The sequence below is a fragment of the Canis lupus genome, chromosome 7, assembly GCF_048164855.1.
Source record: "Canis lupus baileyi chromosome 7, mCanLup2.hap1, whole genome shotgun sequence".
NCBI lineage: Eukaryota > Metazoa > Chordata > Mammalia > Carnivora > Canidae > Canis > Canis lupus.
Genome location: NC_132844.1, coordinates 20,423,141 through 20,447,278, shown reverse-complemented (window position 1 = coordinate 20,447,278; position 24,138 = coordinate 20,423,141). Strand labels below are relative to the sequence as shown.

At 33.1% G+C, this 24,138-nt stretch overlaps 1 protein-coding gene across 6 annotated transcripts in view; it reads right to left on the bottom strand.

Annotated features, from left to right (window-relative positions):
• EPHA7 (EPH receptor A7) overlaps positions 1-24,138 on the bottom strand; it is a 167,779-nt gene that overhangs the window by 10,706 nt on the left and 132,935 nt on the right. Inside the window, exons 6-14 of one of the 6 annotated variants that reach the window (XM_072832041.1) lie at positions 17,691-17,815; positions 14,513-14,696; positions 9,588-9,696; positions 8,878-8,933; positions 4,867-4,992; positions 3,819-4,004; positions 3,154-3,215; positions 1,211-1,420; positions 316-465 (exon numbers count right to left, since the gene is read on the bottom strand). In XM_072832041.1, the coding sequence (XP_072688142.1) occupies positions 316-465; positions 1,211-1,420; positions 3,154-3,215; positions 3,819-4,004; positions 4,867-4,992; positions 8,878-8,933; positions 9,588-9,696; positions 14,513-14,696; positions 17,691-17,815 (1,208 nt within the window). Of the gene's footprint in view, positions 1-315; positions 466-1,210; positions 1,421-3,153; positions 3,216-3,818; positions 4,005-4,866; positions 4,993-5,468; positions 6,297-8,877; positions 8,934-9,587; positions 9,697-14,512; positions 14,697-17,690; positions 17,816-24,138 lie in introns of those variants that run through there. The other 5 variants (XM_072832042.1, XM_072832043.1, XM_072832044.1 and 2 more) reach the window with 5 other exon arrangements.

The window sequence follows — 24,138 nt, the reverse complement described above, 5'->3', positions numbered from 1 at the left end:
TCTTACTCGTGTTACTTTTCCTCTAGAGCTGTGCAAGTACAGTATCATTATCTTTATTAGGAGGACATATCCTTTGCACGCTTCTATTATATCAAGAAGATTAAAAAAAAAAAAAAAGAAAGAGAAAGCAAGTCTTCAAAATGAAATTAACTGAACCACTAATTTACAGTAATTTTTGTGGGAATAACTGAAAACTCAGCAATCATATTTTAAAAATTCTATATGTTTCTTTTTTATGAGCCATTACCTACATGTTCCAATAACAATGGGTATCAATGTATGAAATCCTTTTTGTTTAAATAATGTAACACCTACATCTTGATTTGACATGTCCCAATAAGGTCTTTCTCCATAAGACATAACTTCCCACATGACTATTCCATAGCTCCATACGTCACTGGCTGATGTGAATTTCCGGTATTGGATGGCTTCAGGTGCTGTCCACCTTACTGGAATTTTTCCGCCCTGTTATAAAAAGATATTGAAATTTTAAATATGCATAATAACTTATAAATCATTTATAGCAAAACTATATAGCTACAGTTAAACATTTGTATATTGGTTAGCAATTCAGCAGTATTGCATCTATCCATCTTAAATCTCTCAAGTGTATTTAAACTTACTAATCTGGTTTTAAAATATCACCACAAGTTTTCATTTTAAAGGCAACTCAATTAATTAATTAATTAATTAATTAATTTTAAGGCAACTCAATTTAATGGACCCTTTGGTGGTCTTAGGGCAAGAGTCTAGTGGAAAGACAATGACAAATCAGGCAGCATAATTATGAAAATGGAATGAAATATGGGGAATTTAAATCCTCACATATTTTCCTTTTTATAATCTCACAAAAGTTATAAGAATTAGCATAGTTCATATTCTTTGAAAATATTTACTGGAAATGGGACTATATTTCTCTCCTGCAATTATGAGAGCTAGCAACTAGATGATATTGCGTAACTGTATATTATATATTGGAACACTTTGATACAGGACAAACATGTTGCTACTCTTATCACACTTCTTCTCTTAGTCTATACATAGAGTGAAAAGCAACAATGATTCTTCCAAAAGGAAAAAAAAAACAGCAACTACAAAAAGCTGAGATCAATTGGTCTCTTTTCTCCTGTTTAGTTTCATGTTAAGTCCTGCCTTCTTGGTAGGAAAATCTTAGGAAGATGAAGAGGTGCAGTAAGAGACTTTTTCTTACAGTTGTTGTATAGACAGCTTCTGGATCGTCCTCTATAACCCGGGACAGGCCGAAATCTGACACTTTACAAACAAGATTGCTGTTGACAAGAATATTGCGAGCTGCAAGGTCCCTGTGAACGTATCCCATATCAGCCAAATATCTCATTCCAGCAGCAATTCCTCTCAGCATTCCTACTAACTGAATGACGGTAAATTGCCCATCGTGTTTCTACAGGAAGACAAGAATAAAAGTCCTTTACTGTACTTTCAAAGGGAAAAAAAATGCAGTGAAAACTGTCTGCATGCTAGTCATTTACTATAGTATAATAGGAATTATTAACTAATTTTCTATATAATACAGACTTTTTTTTTATTGGAGTTCAATTTGCCAACATATAGCATAACACCCAGTGCTCATCCCACCAAGTGCCTCCCTCAGTAATACAGACATTTGTAAAAAAAAAAAAAAAAAAAAAAAAAACAAAAACAAAACAGCTGCTGATTCTACTGACCTTCAGAGAATACAAAATAGAGTTTTGGTAATTGTTTAGTTATTTAGATTGATGCCATTTGTATTGATTAAAAATAGCATCAGGTTAGTCAGATCCAACAGTATACAAAGATTTTTGAGGCAAAGATATGGAATGGAATATCTGAAAATTTTATCCCTGACTAGTCAGGGATAATTTTTTTTTTTTGCTAAAAAATTATGTAAACAATCCAGAAATATATAAATGGAAAGGAGAAAGTATTTGATTAAAAATGAAGAGACACTAGGAAGTATAAAATGCTTATCCTAGCTGACTTTGTTTTCATTTTATATTTTTTGTTGTTTTGCTGTTGGTGAGAATATTACTTGTAACAAAGATTCTCTAAAACAGATGCACTAGCAAGTGGGATTGAGAGCTCTTTGCAACAAACGGGCCACCATTTATTTTTTTTTTTAAAGATTTTATTTATTTATTCATGAGACACACACACACAGTGAGGCAGAGACACAGGCAGAGGGAGAAGCAGGCTCCATGCAGGGAGCCTGATGCAGGATCCTTGGACTGCAGGATCATGCCCTGGGCCAAAGGCAGGCACTAAACGGCTGAGCCACCCAGGCATCCCCCACCATCTATTTCTAAGCTGTTTTTAACTCATAGATTTCTCCTGAACTTACAATTGGATTTTAAATATGATGCATGACAATACTGGTTTGAGTTAATAAACTTGCTGGGTGATGCTTTATTCCAAAGAATTGATAATTATGTATACCATAAAGATGAGAAAAAAAAAAGTTTCTCTAAATCTTCTGATTGCTTATAAATTTAAGTTGAATGTATCATTCCAAATTACATATGATAAAACTGGAAGTCCTCTTATTCCTCAGACTATTTTCTCCTTGCCATTTGAAAAAAATGTTAACGTGTTTATATATGTAGGAGAAAAGTCTCAGAGCAAAACTGTGTATGTTTGTATATTTAGAATTTACTACAAAAATAACTACATATTATTAATTTTCAAAATGTTAGTGATTCTGCCCTTTACACTCATTGTTCACATTGCAATATGATAGAAATGGTCCCATAGAGCAGAATTGGGATCATCATGCCAGTATTGGATGGTGATCTCAATTTTTAGTCTTCTCTGTACTACTTCTTTGTCCCGAAAAAGTACAATGTTACTCTACAATATATATTCAAAGTAAAGGGCTTCAGGTGGGTATCCTCTGTACTTGAGGGAACATATTAATGAAAACTATTGTTTAAACTACAATGTATCACTTATGTGCTCAAAAAGATTCTAGTTCAATCCAGACTAGGAAACTGATTTTTAACCTATTTTGCTTTTTTAAAAGCAATTTTCTGATCAGTTAAAGTTTATAATGTTTACATTTTATACTATAAAAAAAATCAAACAACTATAGCGGTAGTATGGATTGTATATTTAGAATGAGAAGACGGTTTTGTTACTTACCCTGAGAAATGCATCAAGGGCTCCATTTTCCATGAATTCTATTACTATCATGACTGGTTTCCCTAAAATTAAAAGAAATGCACACACACATATATATATATATATGTATACATAAGGAAAAAAGCATTGCTTGAGGAACCATAACCTAGACTTCAGGCATATTCCCATTATCACCCTGGATAAAATACATGGTACTCTTCTGAGAGGCTGAATGGGTGAGCTGTGAGTGTTTCTAATGTCCACAGTGCTGCTGCTAAACTCAGCGTCATTTACTGTCTGTTTGGAAGATGCTTATGATTCACAAAATTAAACAACAAAGTCAGTGTGCTCTTCTGATGCCTGCTCTATGAATGAAACTCAAGAGAAAATGACACTTGATATAAAGTGTAAAGACTAAAGTGTATCACTTTTATGGATGTTGAAGCTGAATGAAAATATCAGTCGCTCCATCTGTCTATCAGATTTATTCTTTGACTCTCATCCTGTCTTCATTTATACTGATTTTTTTCAGAGGTAGTAACATAAAAGAAGAAGTTAGTCTGTTATATACCAAGAAAAACATTCATTTAGAATATGCAATATGTTCATAACTTGGCTTTTTAACTAGGCACAAAATAACACTAATTTCTGACAGTCCACTTGATAAATGAAAGATCAATATCTACCTCTTGTAACCACCCCTTCCAAATGGACAACATTCGGGTGGTCAAACTGCCCCATGATGCTGGCTTCACATAAAAAGTCTCTCCTTTGTTTTTCTGTGTAACCAACTTTGAGGGTTTTTATGGCTACTGCAACATCTCTTTTCCCTGGAAGTTTCAAACGACCACTGCAGACTTCTCCAAATTCTCCTGAAGTAATAGAACAGGCAGGTGTATTTTAATCTCAAAAATATTTCTTCTCTCGAAGTCAATGCATAACTCTAGAAACAGTTTTAAGGTTTACTAGACTATTTGTTAAACTACTATTTTTCAACTGGATTAGCACAAAGTTTTTATGAAAAAAAATTTAGATTTGAAATACAGTATATAATGTACATTGGTGACAAAAGCATAAGGTCACATTTGCAAATTCTGAACATGGCTATTGCTTTTACTGTTTGAGAAGGGAATATTTTTTAAAGATTTAAAAGTCTGGAATTCGTGTGTACCATTACTGCTAAATTTAATGGAGTTGGATCCAACATGGATAATTACTATGAAAATATGTTGTATACATAGGAAATAACATTCCTTGTAAATACGTCACATATATTAATTTTCTGCATGGAATTAAATGGCTGATACCTACAAATACATGAAAAAAAGATAAAATTAAAGCCTGGCAAGAAGACGGTAAATCAAGTAAGAGGAAATGTATATTCCAGTAAAATCCAGCAATATTAAGAAATTTAATATTAATTAAAATAAAATACTAAGTCATTTCCTAAACAACGTTCCAGAACTATTATGAAGTAGCTTCCAGTAGAATGATATGTTAAAAATCCAACAGAAGACAAAAGATACACAGATTCTCTGTGCCACATGCTTCTTTTTCACTTTTTTTTTTTTTCCTTGAGCTCTCATAAACAAGTACAGCCTCATTGCTTCCAACAGTTCAGGTAAATGCAAAAGTTCTATACTTGAGGTATAATTATTTGCCTGTCATTATGATGTATGACTTTCGATCCTGGCTAAATGGAACAGCTGAACAAGGAAGCTACAACAGCCTTACCTGCACCAATCACACGCTCAATTTTAATACAGGAGGCATCTAGCTCCTTGGCGAATTGATGGACAGCTCTATTTGGGTCCTCATAGGTTTCAGGGTCAATGTAGGTTTTGGTGCCTGGAAATTTAACTGTAATGATGTAAGAAAGCATGACTGTGATGAAGCAAAGCACTTATTGTGCAGTCAGCCCAGGAATTTCATTATGCAGAGTGCTCCTTGGAACAGTGAACTTGCTTCCACATCACCTGATTCACAGCAGTTTCAACAGACTACTTCAGTCTGTTGGCGTATAGGTATTATCTGCAAGCTTCTATAGGTAACATAGGATCCAGCTCATAGGTTACTAACTGAATTGCTTTTCCAGTAAATCAACAAAAGACATCACCAAAATTCTCTGACATGACTCTTATCAGAGTGGAGGTTTAATTAAATTCACTGCTATCATGGCATAGTTCAAGCCATATTGAGGTTTGTAATGGACTTGGAAACACATTTGTAAATCTATCAGTCAGTCAATCAATCAAATTAATACACTGGGAAAAGAAGACATTTCATTTACAGGTAGCCTACTACACTGACAGCAATATTAAAAACATTTAGACATCTTACTTATTCTTTTGATTTATTTTCTTAAAGACCAACCACCGTTGACATATACATAAAATTAGTACAAGATGTGAGGGACTGCTATCACAGAATCAGAGAGAAATCTACTAAAGACACAGTTTCATCTTCACCTTGAAGGGCAGTAGAGGCCAGATACAAAATGCAGAGTAAAGTTAGAAAATTTACAATATTCCTGGGATCTGCTAACCATGTATGACAGCAATTTGAAAAGGAATGGTTTATATGAACTTTCAATTATAAGGCTCTGGAAAGAGGTAGCCAATATGCCTCAGAAAAGGTAGTCAAAATTCAAACAACATAGAATCATCTTAAAAGTTAAAATTCGTCTTAAAATGCACCCAGAAGCATGCAGGTAACAGATAATGCTATGTCAACTTTAAATCAAATTTAATTACAATAATGTATTCCAAATCTAATCATTTGGTTAAAGACAAAGATAAGATAGATAGGCATATATTTGGTTATATTAATGCAATAAAAAGAATTACACTATATCCTCAAAAAAACTTTATTGTTTTTAACAAAGCCACTGAACAATCTTTTCATTAAATCTTACTATTTTGAGAACAATATATTTCTTTATGTATTACACTGCAGCCTAACTGTGCTTATGTCATTACATTAACTTAAAATTATATTTTAAAAATAAACACATAACAAACAAAAAGAAGCAGAATGTCTAAAGAAAATGGGATTTAAAAATCTTGATTTATTCTGTTGTAGTTGATTGTTTATCCAAAATTGATTGTCTTAAACAATTATTGTTGCAGTTTATAAAACTGACAGATGCTCATTTGTTACTAAAGCTGAACATGAAAAAAAAAACACAAGAAGAAAAGAGAGAGGGGATAGAAAGAGAAAAGATAGAAGAAGGAGTACAGGGAAGAGGGGGAAAGAGAAAAAGAGAGAAGGGAAGAAAACAATAGGTTAACCTCCTAGATTGGCAGGCAGATGGAGAATGAGCCATCTTCTCCCTTTTTATTCTTTCTTTCTTTCTTTCACTTTTTTTTTTTTTTTTTGGTTTTGTTTTGTGATAAGGGAGCTAGATTGGAGGTAACCTTCTGCATCTCAAATGGGTCTCTGATGGTTCTTTATTCAAGCTGTCATAAAACATTTTGACAGGCCAGAGCAATTTTGGCATAAAAACATGAAATACTGCCCAGCTTGGATTCAAAGACATTGTTAGAAGAAATGGTAGGAGGAAACAAAATGTAAATTGGAATTGCTTCACTAAACTTCTCCATTGTGTTTATATCTTTAAATGTAGCATTTGGGGCCATGGAGAGTTGAGGGCGCCTGATACAAATGACTGGACATTCTATTAAATTCAGTGCTCTAAAAGCTAGTTAAATGGTTGCTTTCATGTTCCTGTAAAAATTCAATCTGGTGTCTTAGCACCTAAGAAAATTGTCTGTATACTAACGAAATAAAAGGACACTGACTTGTAAATAGCTGGTGACCATAGCTTTGTGCTTTACGTATTTTAGATACAGCTATAAAATCAAATAAAATGCCTGGTTCTCATCAAATGACAAGAAAGGATATCTTTGTAAAAAAGGTGATTCTAAAATATCCAGGATTTACCAGGAGGGGATATTGTGAAGTGCACTTTGGTTTTTCATTACTCATCTAAAAATGGATGTTCCGAAGTAAGGAAAACATTAACATAATTTCTGAATTTGTGGTTTGTTGCTTCTCTTAATTTAAGAGTATGAGCTTTTTTGTGTTTTAATATCTCATTTACATTTCTCACAAGTGTTAAATATCTTAAAACCACCATTCATATTTTGCTCTAGAGATGAAAACTGTTTTTATATAGTAAGTTTATCTTGTCTATGTCAGCAAGTAAAACATGCGGCTCTATTTTTTTCTGATTACAAACTTGATGTCAAATGTAAAAGAAGCAAATGGCATCAAAATATTAAAACTAAGTGATGACAATTTAGCATAAGGGTATACAACATGTTTTAGATAAGCCATGTTTCAATTTACTTTCTGCATTAACCTGAAAGCTAAAAGCAAATAAGCTAAAAGGTATTTGATAATTTGGGGATATCTCAGATATGCTCAATAACGGAAAGAAAAGTGACATACTGATGAAGGTAAAATTAAATGACTCTGTCATAAAATTATTCACAAATGGGTAGAATTGGGCATTTTCGGAACTGTAGGTTACTCTTCAATATACATTTTAAACTAGATATAAAAGTTTAGGCATTCAGGTTTCAATCTGCTCCTTTCTGTTGGGGAAGTGTTACAAATAATTCATGTTGTGAAAGAGAAAAAAATGTAACCTCCATTTTTTCTGTGTATCTCTATAAACTGCCTATGGCACTCTCATCACTGATAATAGTAATGATAATAACAGTGCGCACAATTTGTGTCTTTAACCCACACATTTTCTTGATTGATGTTTATACATTTTTGTGACTTTAGAATGGGTACATGGCAGTATCTTTTTAGATACTGACAAAGTAATTTGATAAATGACACGATAATTGATGTAATTCTTAGGCCAATTTATCTATCCATGAGAAATTTTAGTAAAGATTATACTACCAAGAAAAATAATAAATGCATTTTTCTTTTAATATTTTCAAGGATTAAGAGTAAAAACAATAGGTTTGGATAAGAACATCATTAATTGTCTGAACTAAAATCATATGATTGTGAATTTTTACTTTGGCTACATGAACTAATAGCATTGATTTGCATAGCTCTCATTTTTTTACTTGCCATCCACATTGCAATAGGAATAAGATTAACGCAGATGGGCATCTGTTTTGTTGGGTTTCTGAAGATCTCATCAAAATATGATTTCTATAATCAACTTTTAAGAGTCAGGTAACCCAAATCCTCAGAAAAACACTGGAAAATTGAATCCCATTATTATGTAATTTATATCTGGGGCAATATCTGTCTGACAGACAATGTATGGTAGCTGAAGAGAAAAGTCTCCATAGCTTTGTCTTTCGTGGTAGCATCACCCACTGGGTGGGAAATCAAGGGTCTACCCTTCTAATTCCAAATGGATTCCTTAGCTAGAACGTGGGCCATACAATACTTAATGGAGTATTGTTACAATGGTATGAAACACTTGGACATATTTTGCAAAAAGAAAAATTGTCACATAAAAGTAGCTAAATATCCTGCAGGAATATTAAAATCTCTTGTGAGAGATTACATTTCTCAATCTATTTTATGATTTTAAAATTCACATCATATGATTTTCATTCTAAATGTCTTGTTCAAATGCTTTAAAGCAACATTTGAGCTCATTACATACTCTGAAGCATGAGACATTAGGAATTTATTCATGCCAATACTAACAACCAGGTGTCTGCATTAATTGGGGTACATAATAATAAAGAAAAGCCAAACACTTACAATGAAAGTAAAGCTCTTCATCCCCTTCTTGGTCAGCTTTGCTATAACCACAGTGCCTAGAAAAAAATCAGATTTGTGATGATCCCAATCAATGATCCTACTTTATATATTTAAAATTCAGTACAACATACCTTAATTCTTTAACAACATGCTAGTTAGAGCAATAAACAAAATACAGAAACTTCCTGTCCATAGTTATGGACTCATTAATAATAATATATTAACTTATATGATTAAAAAACATACAGAATATAAAATCTTTGTGTGAAACAATATAGAAGGAACATACTTCATAGATTTAGATTTATCAGTAAGTGAATAGTTGCTCATACTTTTTTCTGAAAAACAACAATGACAACAACGGATTTTAAATGGTCTCCACAGACCAGTAAGTAAAAGCATACATTTTCCACCAGCTATCTCCTATATTTATTATGAAAACCTAACTAAAAGTAACCAATAAAAATGCATCCAATAGAAATTACAATATTCATTGCTCTTAAATGAAAGGCAGTGAATTATTAAGCTCACATTGTATTTTGACCTTGGGAGAAGTGAAAATTATTGACCTTTAATATTTTATATCAGACAAAGAGCGTTTGCACTTACTTTCTAACATTCTAATACACTAAATAGTAAGTAATAGGCTGACATAATCCTGAAAAATCAATACATTCTGTGTTAAAGATTAGAACAAATTTGTGTTCTACCTTCTTCCAATGATGAAGCCAAAGACCATGAACACCAAAATGATGGTCCCTGCCACTGCAACCACGGCAATTATAATAACAGGATTCTGTTCACTGGAGACGGCTGTCGCTAGAAAGAGAGAAAATAGGCTCAAAAACACTCAATACCATGTAAGAACTTGAGAGGGCAAACAAAATCTTGTGCATAAGAGATATCTATGCTTTGTAATTTACCTCTAATTTTAAATAAATGCATTATATTATAATAATATAAATTTAAATAAATGCTTATGTTTTGCATTTTGAGGGTGTGGCAATGACAATACTTTCATCTATTTTATATTTCTCAGCTATGAAAGATACTTATAAAATGCCTTTATTGAATGGCTATCCCCCGCTTAGCTGTTGAAAACTTAGTTATGAATCAATGGAGAGAGATCTTTGATCTACAATCGTTATTAACTTTCCATCTTTTCCCCAGCAAGGTATTCGATCTCTGTGTCTCTTCTTCTGATATGTTTAAAAAGGGGGAAAAAAAATAAAAAAAATAAAAAGGAAGCAACACATACTGTTAATTTTTTCAAAGCATCTTAAGTGCTTTATCTCTCACATCATCAATATAAAATAAAAATAATCATGGGTTCATAGTAAATCTTCCTGATTTTTAATGTACCATAATTCAGGAAAAAGATAAGCAGAATTATTTGTACTCATTTGACAAAGTATGCTATACACCCAACTGAGAGTTTAAGGTAAGAGATGAGGTAGGCTATTTATGAGAGAGCAAACTCTTTGGAAATACTTTAAAATATTTTAGCATTATCTAATTGCAGATACTTCCTGTACAATGCTAAGTGATTCTTCTAAGCTTATTAATAAGACAAGCCTAGCTAGACCTTTCTCTTGAGAGTCTCTTTGGGAGCAGTATATGTTTACATGTCCTTTAAAGCAGGCCCTGATTCCGATTCCTCGTCAAGTCACATGGCTTTCTCACTTCCATTTTTCCAAATTAGAAAAGTTTTACTTACACGATAATTCATAATTGTCATATTTTCCCCAGAGTATTATATTTTCAATACCAGTGCAGATTTCATGAAACAATCAAAAGAGTGTAAAAAACAATGGAAATGTGTATTCCAACAAATGATCCAGTTCCAAATATCATTTAATTTATAATGTCAAACTAATATAGTTTGCTTATTGCTGAAACAATCAACAGCTGTAATCTTTAATATAAGGCCGGATGGAAAATACTACTCCTTCCCGGTGGCAGCAAGGGACTAGGTCTCCAGAGCAGTAAATTATATGTAGGCAGAGTATGTCTTGCCACAACAAGCAGCATGAAGCTTTCTCTGATTGGCCCTTCTCTATTTATCTATATTCTTCTCTTGACCACTCATTTCTTAATTTTGTATACCTATGCTAACTATAGATATATTTTATATCGAAAAACAGTGAAGTAGCTCTGGTGTAATTGACAGTTTCTGAACAAAGGCATATACACTCTCCCTAATTCACCACCTGCTGATTAGCTCCCTGAGGGAATTACACAAGGAAGGAAGGTTGGGGAAGAAGAAAAAGAAAACTTTTAGGCTTTAATTTCTGAATTGCAGCTATTATTCTACAAAGAAAAACTTTCAAGTATTTTTGATTTTTGGTTTGGTTTGGTTGTTTATTTCAAATTTTTATCTATCTTTCTATTCCCCCCTCTATAGATGAACAGAGTAGTTCATAACTACTGTTCATAAGGGAGGAAAACATTATACGTCTATGTGTAGAAATAGTTTCCATTCAGTCTATGTGTCTCATGGGTCTAATTCTTTGCTTGTCTTAGGCTTAGTTCTGTGTTAGTGTCAGAAACATAACTCCAACGAGAAAATTGAACTCAAGTGAATGATGATTAGAATTTGTGAATATTTATACTTTTTTATATATAGTCAGGGTCACACTTTAATCTTTCCACAGTCAACATTTATGGTTAATATTTTCATCTATTTCATGGGTAATAAATTTTAAAAGTAATCTTTAAGTGCCATAATCACCACACCATGGTTTTATCATTGTAAAAACACTAGTATTGACTCTGAAGAGATGGGGATTTTAGGATATATGTGCAATGGAATAATCTGTTTAATTTCCCTTTTCAAACACTGCTCAAGGGACTTCTCTTTGGTGGCATGTTCTCTTTTTCCCTTCTTCCAAGCATAGTGGATCACTGTTTCCTGACACTCCGATAGCATTGGGCCATGCACTCCAATGCTTAATTGTAGAGCAGAATTTGTATACAAGTCTCTCTCTTTCAAAGTACTTTCAACAGAGAATAATTGCGTCATGTGTCTCTCTGCATCTCTAATTCTTAGCACAGTACCCTGCTTGCAAAGGGTGGTCTGGAAACCTAATGGTCCCTCAAGAGCTTTTCAGAGGATCTGCAGGCTATAAAACTATTTTATACGATATGATGTTATTTGCCTTTTTCACACTCATATGCTCACAGGTGCATAGTTGAGTATTCTGGAAGTTACATGACATGTGAAAACATCATTATTCTGATGGCAAATGAAATATGTGTTTGTGTGTTTGAAACTTTTCTCAGTTTTAATTTCTAATGGTGAATATTGATAGATATAACCGAAAAAATCAAAACCGAAAAAATCAAAATCTCTTTGGAGATCCTCAGTATATTTTAGTAGAACAAAAGCTTAGGAATGGCTGTGCTAAATAATAAATAAAAGCTAACTTTCTGCATGTACTCTGTGTGCATTAACTTAGGTCATATTCAGAATACCATTGAATTAGGTATTGCCATCCTAGCAATTAGGGTACATGAACTTATGCAGTCTTACAACTGGATATAGTGGAACTAAGATGTGAAACCAGAAATATGCCTACTGCACTGATTGATAGTGGTAATCTGCTCTATGTTGATGATTGTGAGGTATTCATTCCTTGCGTCTTTACTGAGTGCCTTCTACCTGTCAAGCACTGATAGTAGGAACTGGTAAGACAATAGCAAGGGAAAATATATGGATTATACTTCCATCAACTTTATATTCTAGTGGAAGAGAATATTCTGATGATAAAAATTGCAAATTCTTTCCTATGCAAAAATTTAGTTTTAACATTAATTTCATATGATCATTCAGGTTCTACTACTGCATCTTACTTTCTTTGAATCTTAGTTATTTAATTTTTTAAATAATGAAAATAATATCTATGAATCTCAGGCATCAATAAAAAATAGTTTAGCTCAATATCCTCAACTTATGAACTGAGCACAATGAACAAATTCATTTTGAAAGTTTCCAAACCTAGAGGTTTAACTGACAAAGAATGATTAGATAAATGTGAGACAACTAATTAATGTGTCTAACTTAAGTTTAAACTATTCATTAGAATATAAAAAAATCATTTAAGGTTTTGTTATATGAGAAATCACAAAGTGGTATTATGAGATCAGTCTAAAATGAAAACCACAAAAAAAAAAAAATGAAAACCACTAGAACACATTTGATACAAGACCACTCAAATGTTCAAATGTTGAAACCTTAACATAAAATGCTTTAATGTTTTTGTTGCCATTGAACTTAGATGCTCTCATTTTTAATCTTAGATACTCCACTTTGAAAAGATAATAAAGAATAATGGTGTTAAGTTTATCAAACAAAATTATGTGACATTTTTTCAACTGATGCCTTTGTGTCTATAATTCTATATAAATAATTTCTATTTCAAACTTATTTCAATGTCTGTTTTATTATTTGAGGTTCTGAGAGTTAAAGCTCGATTTAAAAACACAGCAACATATTTTGAAAGAAAAATGCAGTTAGTGGACTTACAGAGGATTTGTTAATCAAAGAAAATTTGTCAATTTGCCTTTTAAGAGAACCATAAAAATATTTTTCTGAAGTCAAAATAATTGATCAAAGTTATACTGATTTAATTTACTTAAAAACTTTTTACTAAAAATTGAGGAAAGAAAAAAATCACATAATATTTTTTAGCTCATGTTTCTTTAGACTTTTGTGGGTAGACCACACTGGCAAGACAACAAGGTAACAGCTGGGCGAACCCTAGGTCTGAGCAGTAATATCAGGAGAAATCAAGAACAAAATGCTGAAACACACCCTGATTCCTCAGCGAATGGAAGAACAACCAGCATAGTACTCAAGCTTTTCTGATCCTGCTCTCTGACAATAAACAGGGACATGCATTCCAACATATATCTGCTTATCTGTGCTACCCTATAGACACATACATTTTTGTTATGTTCTGCTGAATTATAAAACAAACAAAATGATAAAGGGGATTCAAGATACACGATGTTCTATTTTTAGGCTGAGTGGTTGACACAGAGATATTCATTTAATTATTATTCCTAATATTTCATATATACTTTGAATATATTCTCTAGGATGCTTGAAATATTTTATAAAAGATGAAAAGTGATGATAAAAATAAAAATACATACAACCTCTAAGATCTTCTCTCTGAACTGCCATTATTGAAATCATTGTTAAAATCCAAGTGGCTTCAGTTAACAAATATTTTTATAGATCATCTTTCTCTGGCTCACCCTGTGTATATCCTGGCTTCATTTGGGGGTTTCTTTGAAGGAATACCTTTGGCTGATGTAATCAGGGTAATATTGTTCTGGGTTCTATAGAAACATCTTGTGTCAGTACACAATTGAACATGTCCTGTTTCTATTTCTGACTTCATCTTTTCCAAATAAACCCAGTGTGTATTAAAGAGACTCATTTGAATTATTAGATTCTAACACTGAGAAACAAAACAGCAAATTTTAAAGTGTTATTCTGTATAACCTTTACATATTTATATATTTACCTTTATATATAAAAATAATCTTAAACCAAATCAGTACCCTCATATTGGGAAAAAAAATTGACAGTTATAGAATAAGAATCCAAACCAAAGGTGGTAATTACCTTCAAACATTTTACCTGTAGCTTCCTCTAGTGTAGCAACGTCAAGTCTGGGGCTGTAATTTCCATAACCAGCAGCAGTAAAAGCCCGAATCTGGAAAACATACACTGTTCCTGGCTTCAGGTTATTAATGGAAGCTGAAGTGGACTTGGTTTTTACTGTCGAATAGGTCCGTTCCCTTTGATCCTGGAAACAATATATTCAGGGAATATTTAATTGTAATTGCAACCAGGCAATCTGACAGCCAATTCTTGCAATTTATTTCAATTTGCTGCATTGTTTTTATAAAGGCTACATTGTACCCTGTGGAATATTGTAACATTGAGTTGTTTCTAAGATAATATAAAATGTAAATGTGAACACATGCCTTTGTTCTATACATTTCAAAGAGAAATAATTTTGTAAATCATTTATATGTTTTGAGCTTTTGCTTTGTTGGTAGAGGGCACAGTGGTGAGAACTATTTAGCCATAAATATAATCAAATGTCCTATTGAACAAAACCTGGGTACACTTGTAAAATCCATGGTTTAGTAGAGGTTTTTCCTTAATAATGTAGTTCCTTTAATATTTTTCCTGAATGTTATTCAGCAAGCAAAAGTTCATATGCACAAAATAAAGGTATTAAATAAAGAAATTTAGCTAATACCACACCATATTCACCTATCAATTGCTCTCATTAAAAACTGCATTTCTCACAAAATAAAATAACAGTATTTAATGGAGTATTTTAAATTAAAATGATCAACATAAAAGTTAAAGTAGTGTATAATTTATGGTTTGGCAATATTTTAAAGATCACTTAGTTCAATGTCCTCACTTTTCAGAGGCCTAGAGCTTAAAAATGTGTTTGTCATATTATATATGATAAGACTAAAAATTAAAGAAGTATAAAAATTCAGGAATATAAGAAACAGGGAATCCCTGGGTGGCTCGGTGGTTTAGCGCCTGCCTTTGGCCCAAGGCGTGATCCTGGAGTCTTGGGATCGAGTGCCGCATCGGGCTTCCTGAATTCCTGCATGGAGCCTGCTTCTCCTCTGTCTGTGTCTCTGCCTCTCTCTCTATCTGTGTCTCTCATGAATAAATAAATAAAATCTTAAAAAAAAAAGAATATAAAAAGACATTCCATCAAAACAATCAATCTTGATTGATATGACTCTAATGGACTTTTTATTTAAAAAGCTAAAAACTACCCATGAAAATATACAATTTTAGATAGTGTCTTGTTTTATAATAAATAGCTATGTTCTACTATGTCTGACAATAAAACTATTCATTGAAATCTGAAAATGTCAGTCTGGTTGTTTGATTTGCTTTCACATTGATATTTGCAAAAGTGTAAATAAATGTATACTTAAACTGTATTTAGTGAAGCTAGTTTGTGATTGTCTTAATTATAATCATTTATAAAAAATGTTGGTATCATAAATACACATTTATCTCAAAATAAAGAACTTGGCCTAACTGATACTAAATGACATGACGATATCTAGAGATCCCATGCTTATGTATGTTACAATGCAATATATTATTCTGTTCTAATAATTGCCTAATTTGTAAGTTCAGCAAATGTAGATACATTCTGTTTTTATCATGCAAAATAGAAAAGAAACTATTTGAATAAATCTATTCCAGAGTAAGGATGTGCAAAATATTTCCTTGCCCTGTGAGAAACTTCACTCTCATTTACCACTGAGCATATTTTTTGAATGTATTGCATTGCTTTTGAAATCTGATGAACTTTCAGAAGACACTGACTATAAACTCTTAGAACTCACTGGAAAAGGGACATAACAAAACCAACAGTAAAACAAGGATTCCCTCAGAAACACATTTGATGGGGCAAGAAATGTACTTCCTGGTACAAAAAAAAAGTGTTTAAAATGTAACTTTGGCCATGGAGATCATGAATTCATAATGCAAAAAATAAGCAAAAATATAAACAATCTGAACACTGAAACTAATCTTGAACTTTTTTTTCTTCAACGGGAAAAAATGTATCTATTGCCAATGCACTACATGCATTTAAATTATTCAAGCAAGTCATTTCAGCACCCAAGATTTTCCAAAGCTTTGGGCTCCTATTTTGAAATTCTGTCTAACTGGTTAAAACGGCCATGTATGTTACAGTATCTTAGCTAACTTATTTAAGTCAAGAAGTAACAGTTGTATTAATGATAACCTTAATGTTAATTACTAATATTAATATTGGTAATAATAATCATTTCCATGTTTCACACCTTGAACCAGGTCTTTATGTGAAGTGGAGCCTTTGTAATAATTTGTGAACAAGGGGAAGCCCGGTGGTCCAGCGGTTTAGTGCCGCCTTCAGCCCAGGCGTGATCCTGGAGACCCGGGATCGAGTCCCATATCAGGCTCCCTGCATGGAGTCTGCTTCTCCCTCTGCCTGTGTCTCTGTCTCTCTCTCTCTCTGTGTCTCTCATGAATAAATAAATAAAAATCTTAAAAAAAATAATTTGTGAACAGGGTGCCCATCCCCCTCCAGATGGGTCAGAAATAAACGCGCGCATACACTCAATTATGTCACTATATACTAAATTCTAGTCAGCATGAAGAGATTAAAGGGCAGCACTTGGGTTTTAGCCATCCCATTTTTCATGGAGAAAGGAGTGTGAAGAAGTGGTAGATATGATTTAGTATAACATATGTGGAATAAATTTCAGGAGGAATTTAAAGGAGCAGAATATCATCAGGGGATTCCAAAGTTTAGAGGAACTACATTATTTAGTACAGAAAACATTTTTATTTTTTCAAATTACTAAATTATTTGAGGCCATCATCATTATCAATAAAACCACATAAATAAAAGAAGTCATTAAATGCCCAAGTAGAGATCCTAAAAGAACCATTTTTCAAAAATGCATTGGGCTGTGTGGCCCCATGATACTAAAACATCTTGTATCTAATAACTATATCAAAAATCAAACAAATATACCACTAGTGGAATATTTTCCTTTGTGTAACCCAGAAACTTAATATATAGCAATCATAATAACGATGAACCTGAGATGCAATAGGATGGTTATTAAAAATGGCTAAAATTAACTATGAATTGCAAAATAGCTCCAAATAGTTGGCATAATGACCAAGTTCAGTCTACAGTGCAGTAGGATGACATGAGACACATCGGCTGCACATTTCAGCTGTTCTTAGCACTTACTTTCTCGTAATACTTGATTTCATATTCGGTGATGACTCCATTGGGATGCTCTGGTTCCTGCCAGGAAAGCTCGACACTCCGCTGCAGCACCCTCTCCTTCATCACTCCGCTCACTTGCGAGGGAGCTGTTTGGACAAGACATGTCAATAAACAATGAGAAAATTCACTGGATGCCTCAAATCAAATGTCACAACTGATCAGTCCCATGCTGTGCCAGTTTCATTAAGGTAAAAGAAAGCACCTTTTCATAGCTCACAATTCAGAAGCTAATGAATATTCAAACAGGACCTTATTACTGTTCATAAACCTTAATAGAAATTTAAATTAAAGTGCAAACAGCAGAAGATAGCATTGTTCAAGTTAGTGAAAAATGGAAATGATGGGGCTGAGAATGACAATTAAGCAAATGAATGCTAATTAAGGCTACAAAATATGATTTCAGATTAATCTCCAGTGATAAACTAAGTCCAAATATTTACTTCACATGCAATGGCAATACACTTTTTAAAAGAAAAAAATAGTTTAGTACTGTGTAAGAAAAAATTATATGAAATGGCTACTTTGGTCTTCAATTAAAGGGATCACACTTAAAAAAAATGTTTTTATGTTTTAACTGTGTGTAGGGGTGTGTGTGCATGTGCATGCATGCATGTGTGTGTGTATTCCCAAAGAATTCCAATTAACCTTGGGAAAAATTTTTTACACTTCATTAGGTCAAGATGCAAGAGAACGCTAAAGCTGCTGCTACTTAAATATGTGTATGAATGCACACACACACACACACACACACATATAGACTCACATATAATTCTATGTAACCTAGGCTTCAAGCTTTGATAGAAGCAATTCAAGCTACAATTTTGCTCTCTCTTTCTATATAGATAATAATGCTTAGAGTCCTTTCATTCTAATTAGTGGCATATACTCTTTTTGGTAGCTAAGACTGTGGAATGTAGCAAACTAATTTGCTCTGTCTAATTTGCTCGGTGATGATTAACTAGTTGTCTTCTCTGTCTAAATGAGTAGCTGTACTGGGTTGGCTGAATTTCAGTGGGGTCATTATGTTTCATGTATCATGCTCTATCTCATTCTGTAAAATATTTTCAGGCTGTTAATTTAATTTTCAGATGTCCAAAATTGTTAATAATCCTGCTGACAGAAAAGCAATTATATAGGGCCAAAGCTGTTTAAGCAAGCTTCTGATGTTTATCCTTTTGACTTTATTTTGTTTCTTCTACTTCTTAATATTGTCTTGTATCAATGTCTAAGAAAAAGCATTTTTCACTTCTCTCTGGCTTGGCGATTTTCAGGGAAGGACGTGGGAGATGCATGATTCCCATTTCCTCTCAGATTACTAACAGAAGCGTAACTAGGGCATATTAAGTGGAGCAACTTTCCCTTTAGGGGGATGCAGCTGAAGTACTCAGCAGACTGTGTTTACAGACTAGATGCGTTTCTGATATGTTTCCAATGAAACAAATTTCTAATAAGAAATCTTATTTTGCTATAACTTTTAAAACTTGAATGTAGTGCAGAAGAAGAATTTGTTTCTAAAGTGATTTGTCTCTCCATCCAGAACATGCTTAGCATACTTCAGCTGCCTAGGATGTTCAAGAGGCTGCATCCTCAAGCCTGAGCCTGGGGAAATACAAACCCCACTGAATTTTGAAGTGAGATTCTACTTAGCAAATAATCTCCAGTACTCTAATTCACTTAAAATCATTCGGAAAAATCTGTATTTAAATTGTAATAATAATAATAAAAAAAACCTAGAATGCAGCACAAGTAAGACTACTGCAGTAATAGCCAATAGGCTGAATTACTCAGTAAGGCTGTTGGTCTCTGATTGGGGTTTATGATATGATGTGGGCTATTTGGAAACATTCGCTGGGAACAGCTGGGAGGTGCCATCTAGGTCTCTTTCACACAACACACCCGGCTTAATGTGATTTTCAGTGTAAAGCAAACTATATGACACTTTGTTTAGTTTCTATCCTAAATAGTAAGGTGAAGAGAGACTGCATTCTCCAAGGTATGGAGGAGACTTGCGGCATAGATGTACCTCAGTTTGTTTATGACACATCCTAGCAAAATCTAAGTATATAATGAGATTTGATTTCAGCAAGTTACACTGTAAAATTATATTCATTATTTTCTCCTGGAAAAGCACTTTTACCAATAAAATTGTGGTAATTTGGGGTTTGGGGGAAAAGATGTCAAAAAATGCATTTGTAATATACGGTATTTTGAAACCCGTATCACAGCATTAACAGTGACTTTTCCCTCTTTTGTACAAGGAGCCACAGCTATAAATGACTATACTCGTGATTTTCTAGATATCTCCTTTTTAAAAATGTGTCCCTTGCTGATATTATATCGAGTCACACATTTAAGAGGGTCAGAGCTAGAAGTACTAGCACATGGCTCTTGAGGATAGGCAAAATGCAAGATAGGAAATATCTCTGTCTGCTGTATGTCCTTCAAATACAACATTTTGGTACAAGAGAATTGATAATATTTTCCCTTGAGTTTCAATATCTTAGGCATAAAGATATATACCTTATAAACAAAATATCTCTAAGCTAGTTGGATTCTAACAGTCATTACTTTCAGACAAAGTTATATGTAAAGGTAAAATTGAAGTGCTACAAAGACTTTAATCTTAAGACACAGTGATTTCTATGCTTAATATAGTTGATCTAAATTAATCACATTGTAACAATTTAAACAATACACTGACTGTTACACCAAAATATCCAATTAACTACAATCTGAAGTTCATTTTGAAAAGAAATGTCTACAACTAAAATATATACATACTTAAGATCAAGTTAGGTGTTATGACATTTAAATTATAATTTTTGTACTTAGTAAAGTGAAACAAAACCTACTGTCATTGAAATCGATGTGATGCTAATAAATAGTAATTAATAATAAATTTCCTAAATTGGAAAATGTAGGAAAAACAAATACTTCATAGAGAGGAGTTCTTCAATATAAATTTTTAACAGGGTTTCTAACAAAAATGTAACACATTCATTTCTCACCTAAGTTTCTAGCAATATTTGAATATAAAAATTAATTTCAACCGAAGAAACAGATGGAACTTTTTCTACCCCTAAAGATTCTCACAACTTATTAGGGACATATACGGAGTCTCTACAATTGACAGTGAAAGATGATCTTAGAAAATTCAGAAAATGGTTTCTACCGCTCAAAGTGGAAAATCTCAACACAAAAGAACAAAGTTGATGAAGTTGATGTAAGGAAATCAAAGGTCTAATAACAGACCAAAATAAAACCTGTGGGCTGCAATTGTCAGTAGAAGGCTTTGAATTTAAAAATAATCAGTAAGAATGGTGGGTTTACGTACAAACCTGAGCCAATCAACATTTTACAGATTTTAAGCTTCTACTACTGGTGCAAGGTTTCAATCTTAATCAAGTTCTTTTTTAATTCTTTAAAATTTTACTTATTTATTTATTTATTTATTATTTATTTATTTATTATTTATTTATTTATTTATTTATTTATTTATTTATTTTTTTGTTAGAGAGAGAGAGAGTGAGCAAGAGAGAGTGCATGAGTGGTGGTGGGAGGTGAGGAGCAGAGGGAGAAGGAGAAGCAGACTCCGTGCAGAGCAGGAAGCCTGATGTGGAGCTCAATGCTAGGACTATGTAATCATGATCTGAGTAAGAGTAAAGGCAGATGCTTAACTGACTGAGCCACCGAGGTATCCCGTTCTTAATCAATTTCTAATTAAAATCAAGTATAGCAGATATATTTAAATTACAAGATGGAGAATACTTCTAAGGACTCTATTTTTTCCCGATAAAATATTAAATTTTCTACATATATGGGAAAATTTCCCAGCATGAAGTGGAGGAAAAAGATAATTTAAAAACATTGTATAATAGATAAATGGCCCTCTAAAGATGTCCATACTCTAGTGCTGGATCATGTGGATATGTAACATTACATGGCAAAGGGGACACTGCAGATGTAATTAAGGTTATACACCTTCCAATAAAGGTATTGTCCTGGATCTTTGCCTGTTGGCCCAATCTAATCACATCAGCCCTTGGGAGCAGAGAAATTTCTCTAGCCAGAGTCAGAGAGATGCTATAGAAGGAAGAGCCAGAGAGATTTTAAATATGAGAATAAATCAACCTGCCATTGTTGGAGGGGGCCACATGGGAAACATGAGAAGATATAGAGTGTAGTAGTTTTTAGGATCAGAGACTGGCCCTGGCTGACAGAGAAAGGGAAATGGAGGCCACAATACTACAAGTACAAAAGCCCCAAATTCTGACAACATCATGAATGAACTTGGATGTGGGTCTTCCCCAGAGCCTCCATGTAACAGGCCAGTGCAGCTAACAACCTGTTTTCAGCTAGTGAGGCTGGCAATTGAGAATCCAGTTGAGCCCTGCTGCACCCACACTTCTGACCCACAGAGCTAGAAGATAACAAACAAGTTTTACTTTACGGTTTCTGCGGTAGTTTTTTATGGGAGCAAGAGAAAACTAATAAACATTGTAAAAAAATAAAAATAGACTTACTGGAATTTTAATGAAGTCTACGAAAAAAGGTTAGTGATAGTTTCATAATGTGATCTGTCAGACTTTATGTTGAAATAGCATGGAGTCAAGGAATTTTGATCTTCCTTAGGACTCAAAATTCAATGTCTTATAGGAAAAAAAAAATCTCCAATACATATTTGGAAGAATGTGTGTGTGTGTGTGTGTGTGTGTGTGTGGTGGAACTTGAATGAAGCTCATGAATTTGATTTTGGATTTAAAAAGTAATTTATTTATACTAGTCATTACTTTTATTGTAGTTAAGCATTCTCACTGAATTTCAATAAAGAATGGTGCGTGAAAAAATAGTATTTGTATTTCTAAACAATACAGTGAGGTATTGTTGGGTCGACGAACATGAAATTACCTCTTACCATGTATCTCAAGTTGCTAAATATATTGACAGTTGTTAGATTTCCATGAGGTAAATACAAACAATGAAAATGAAGAAATTTTTAGAATACAGTCAAATACAAATCTGACAATAATCGAATAAGTCTTTATTTAATGCTTTATTTGCTATCCAGTATGGAATTCATTTGTAACAATTGTTTGAAATAGCCAATATGTGTATTCCTAGAAGCTTAGCATTTATAACCCAACTTTTAGCATTCTCACTTTTCCCCACAGATGTTGCATTTTTATGCTACTGGACAAATATATAAAAATATATATAAATTTACTTCAATAACAAACACTAGGCCATAAGTAGACATGACCCAGTGGAGTAGCATTGTAACATATCAATTCTATTTTTAGGGTATGTTAGAATACATAAAAAATTCTAACAAATGGGGTGTCTGGGTGGCTTAGTTGATTGAGCATCCAACTCTTGGTTTTGGCTCAGGTTGTGATCTCAGGGTCCTGAGACTGAGTGCCATTGTGGGGTTCTGTGCTTAGCAGGGTGTCTGCTTAAGGATTCTTTCCCTCTGCCTATCTTCCCCAGTTGTGTGTGCTCCCCCACTCAAAAAATAAATACATCTTTAAAAAAAGTTTTAACGTGATTTCACTAATCTCATGAAAAAATAGTCACTAATAATATTATGAGTAATAAATATAAAATTCTATATGAAAGAAAAAGTGCAGGGACTAAGGGCATTTGAGTTTGCAGCAATTATGAACAACCCATTTGCAATAGATGTCTGTCAAATTATTTTTGGTTGGATAAAAGCATGATCTGTGGCTAAAACAGACAAGGTCTCGTTCCATAAGTAGTTGAAAAAAAAAAACAGTGGGAAATGAATTGATCTTTTTTTCAAAATTAAATTACATACTTTGCATTGCTACACATTTAGCATACCAATGAGGATGATAATGTTTTATTCAAAATGTAAGATTTACAATAGAATAAATAAGATGTATCACAGAAGAGACTTTGAAATACATTTAAAAACAACTACTAAAAAGACAACTTGAGTGAGAGCTAAAAATAAGATCTGAAAGTTCTGTGAAAAAGTGATTATGATGTTGAACTAACAGTGCAGGAAAAGATTGCATCCTGGATTGGAATCCAAGTCAGGGATATATGTAAGTCATGTCAATACATTTCCGGTAGAGTGATAAAATACATAACAGGAACAACAGAAGTCACTACTCTGCTATCTGAATAACTAAGAATGGCCTTGTCTTTAAAGATACAGTCACAACATCTCTGTAAAAATGATCTGAGAAAACATCTTGCTAATAATAAAATTGTCTTCTCTGCTACTATCAGATGATTAACAACCAATTGTTTGCATGTTTAATTAATTATCATAGGAGTTACCACTCCCCAGAAAATCTCTATGCAAAATGCATTAAGGGCAAGGAGGTGAGGGTGTGGAGAAAAGCTACATACAGGGAACCCTGGGTGGCGCAGCTTAGTGCCT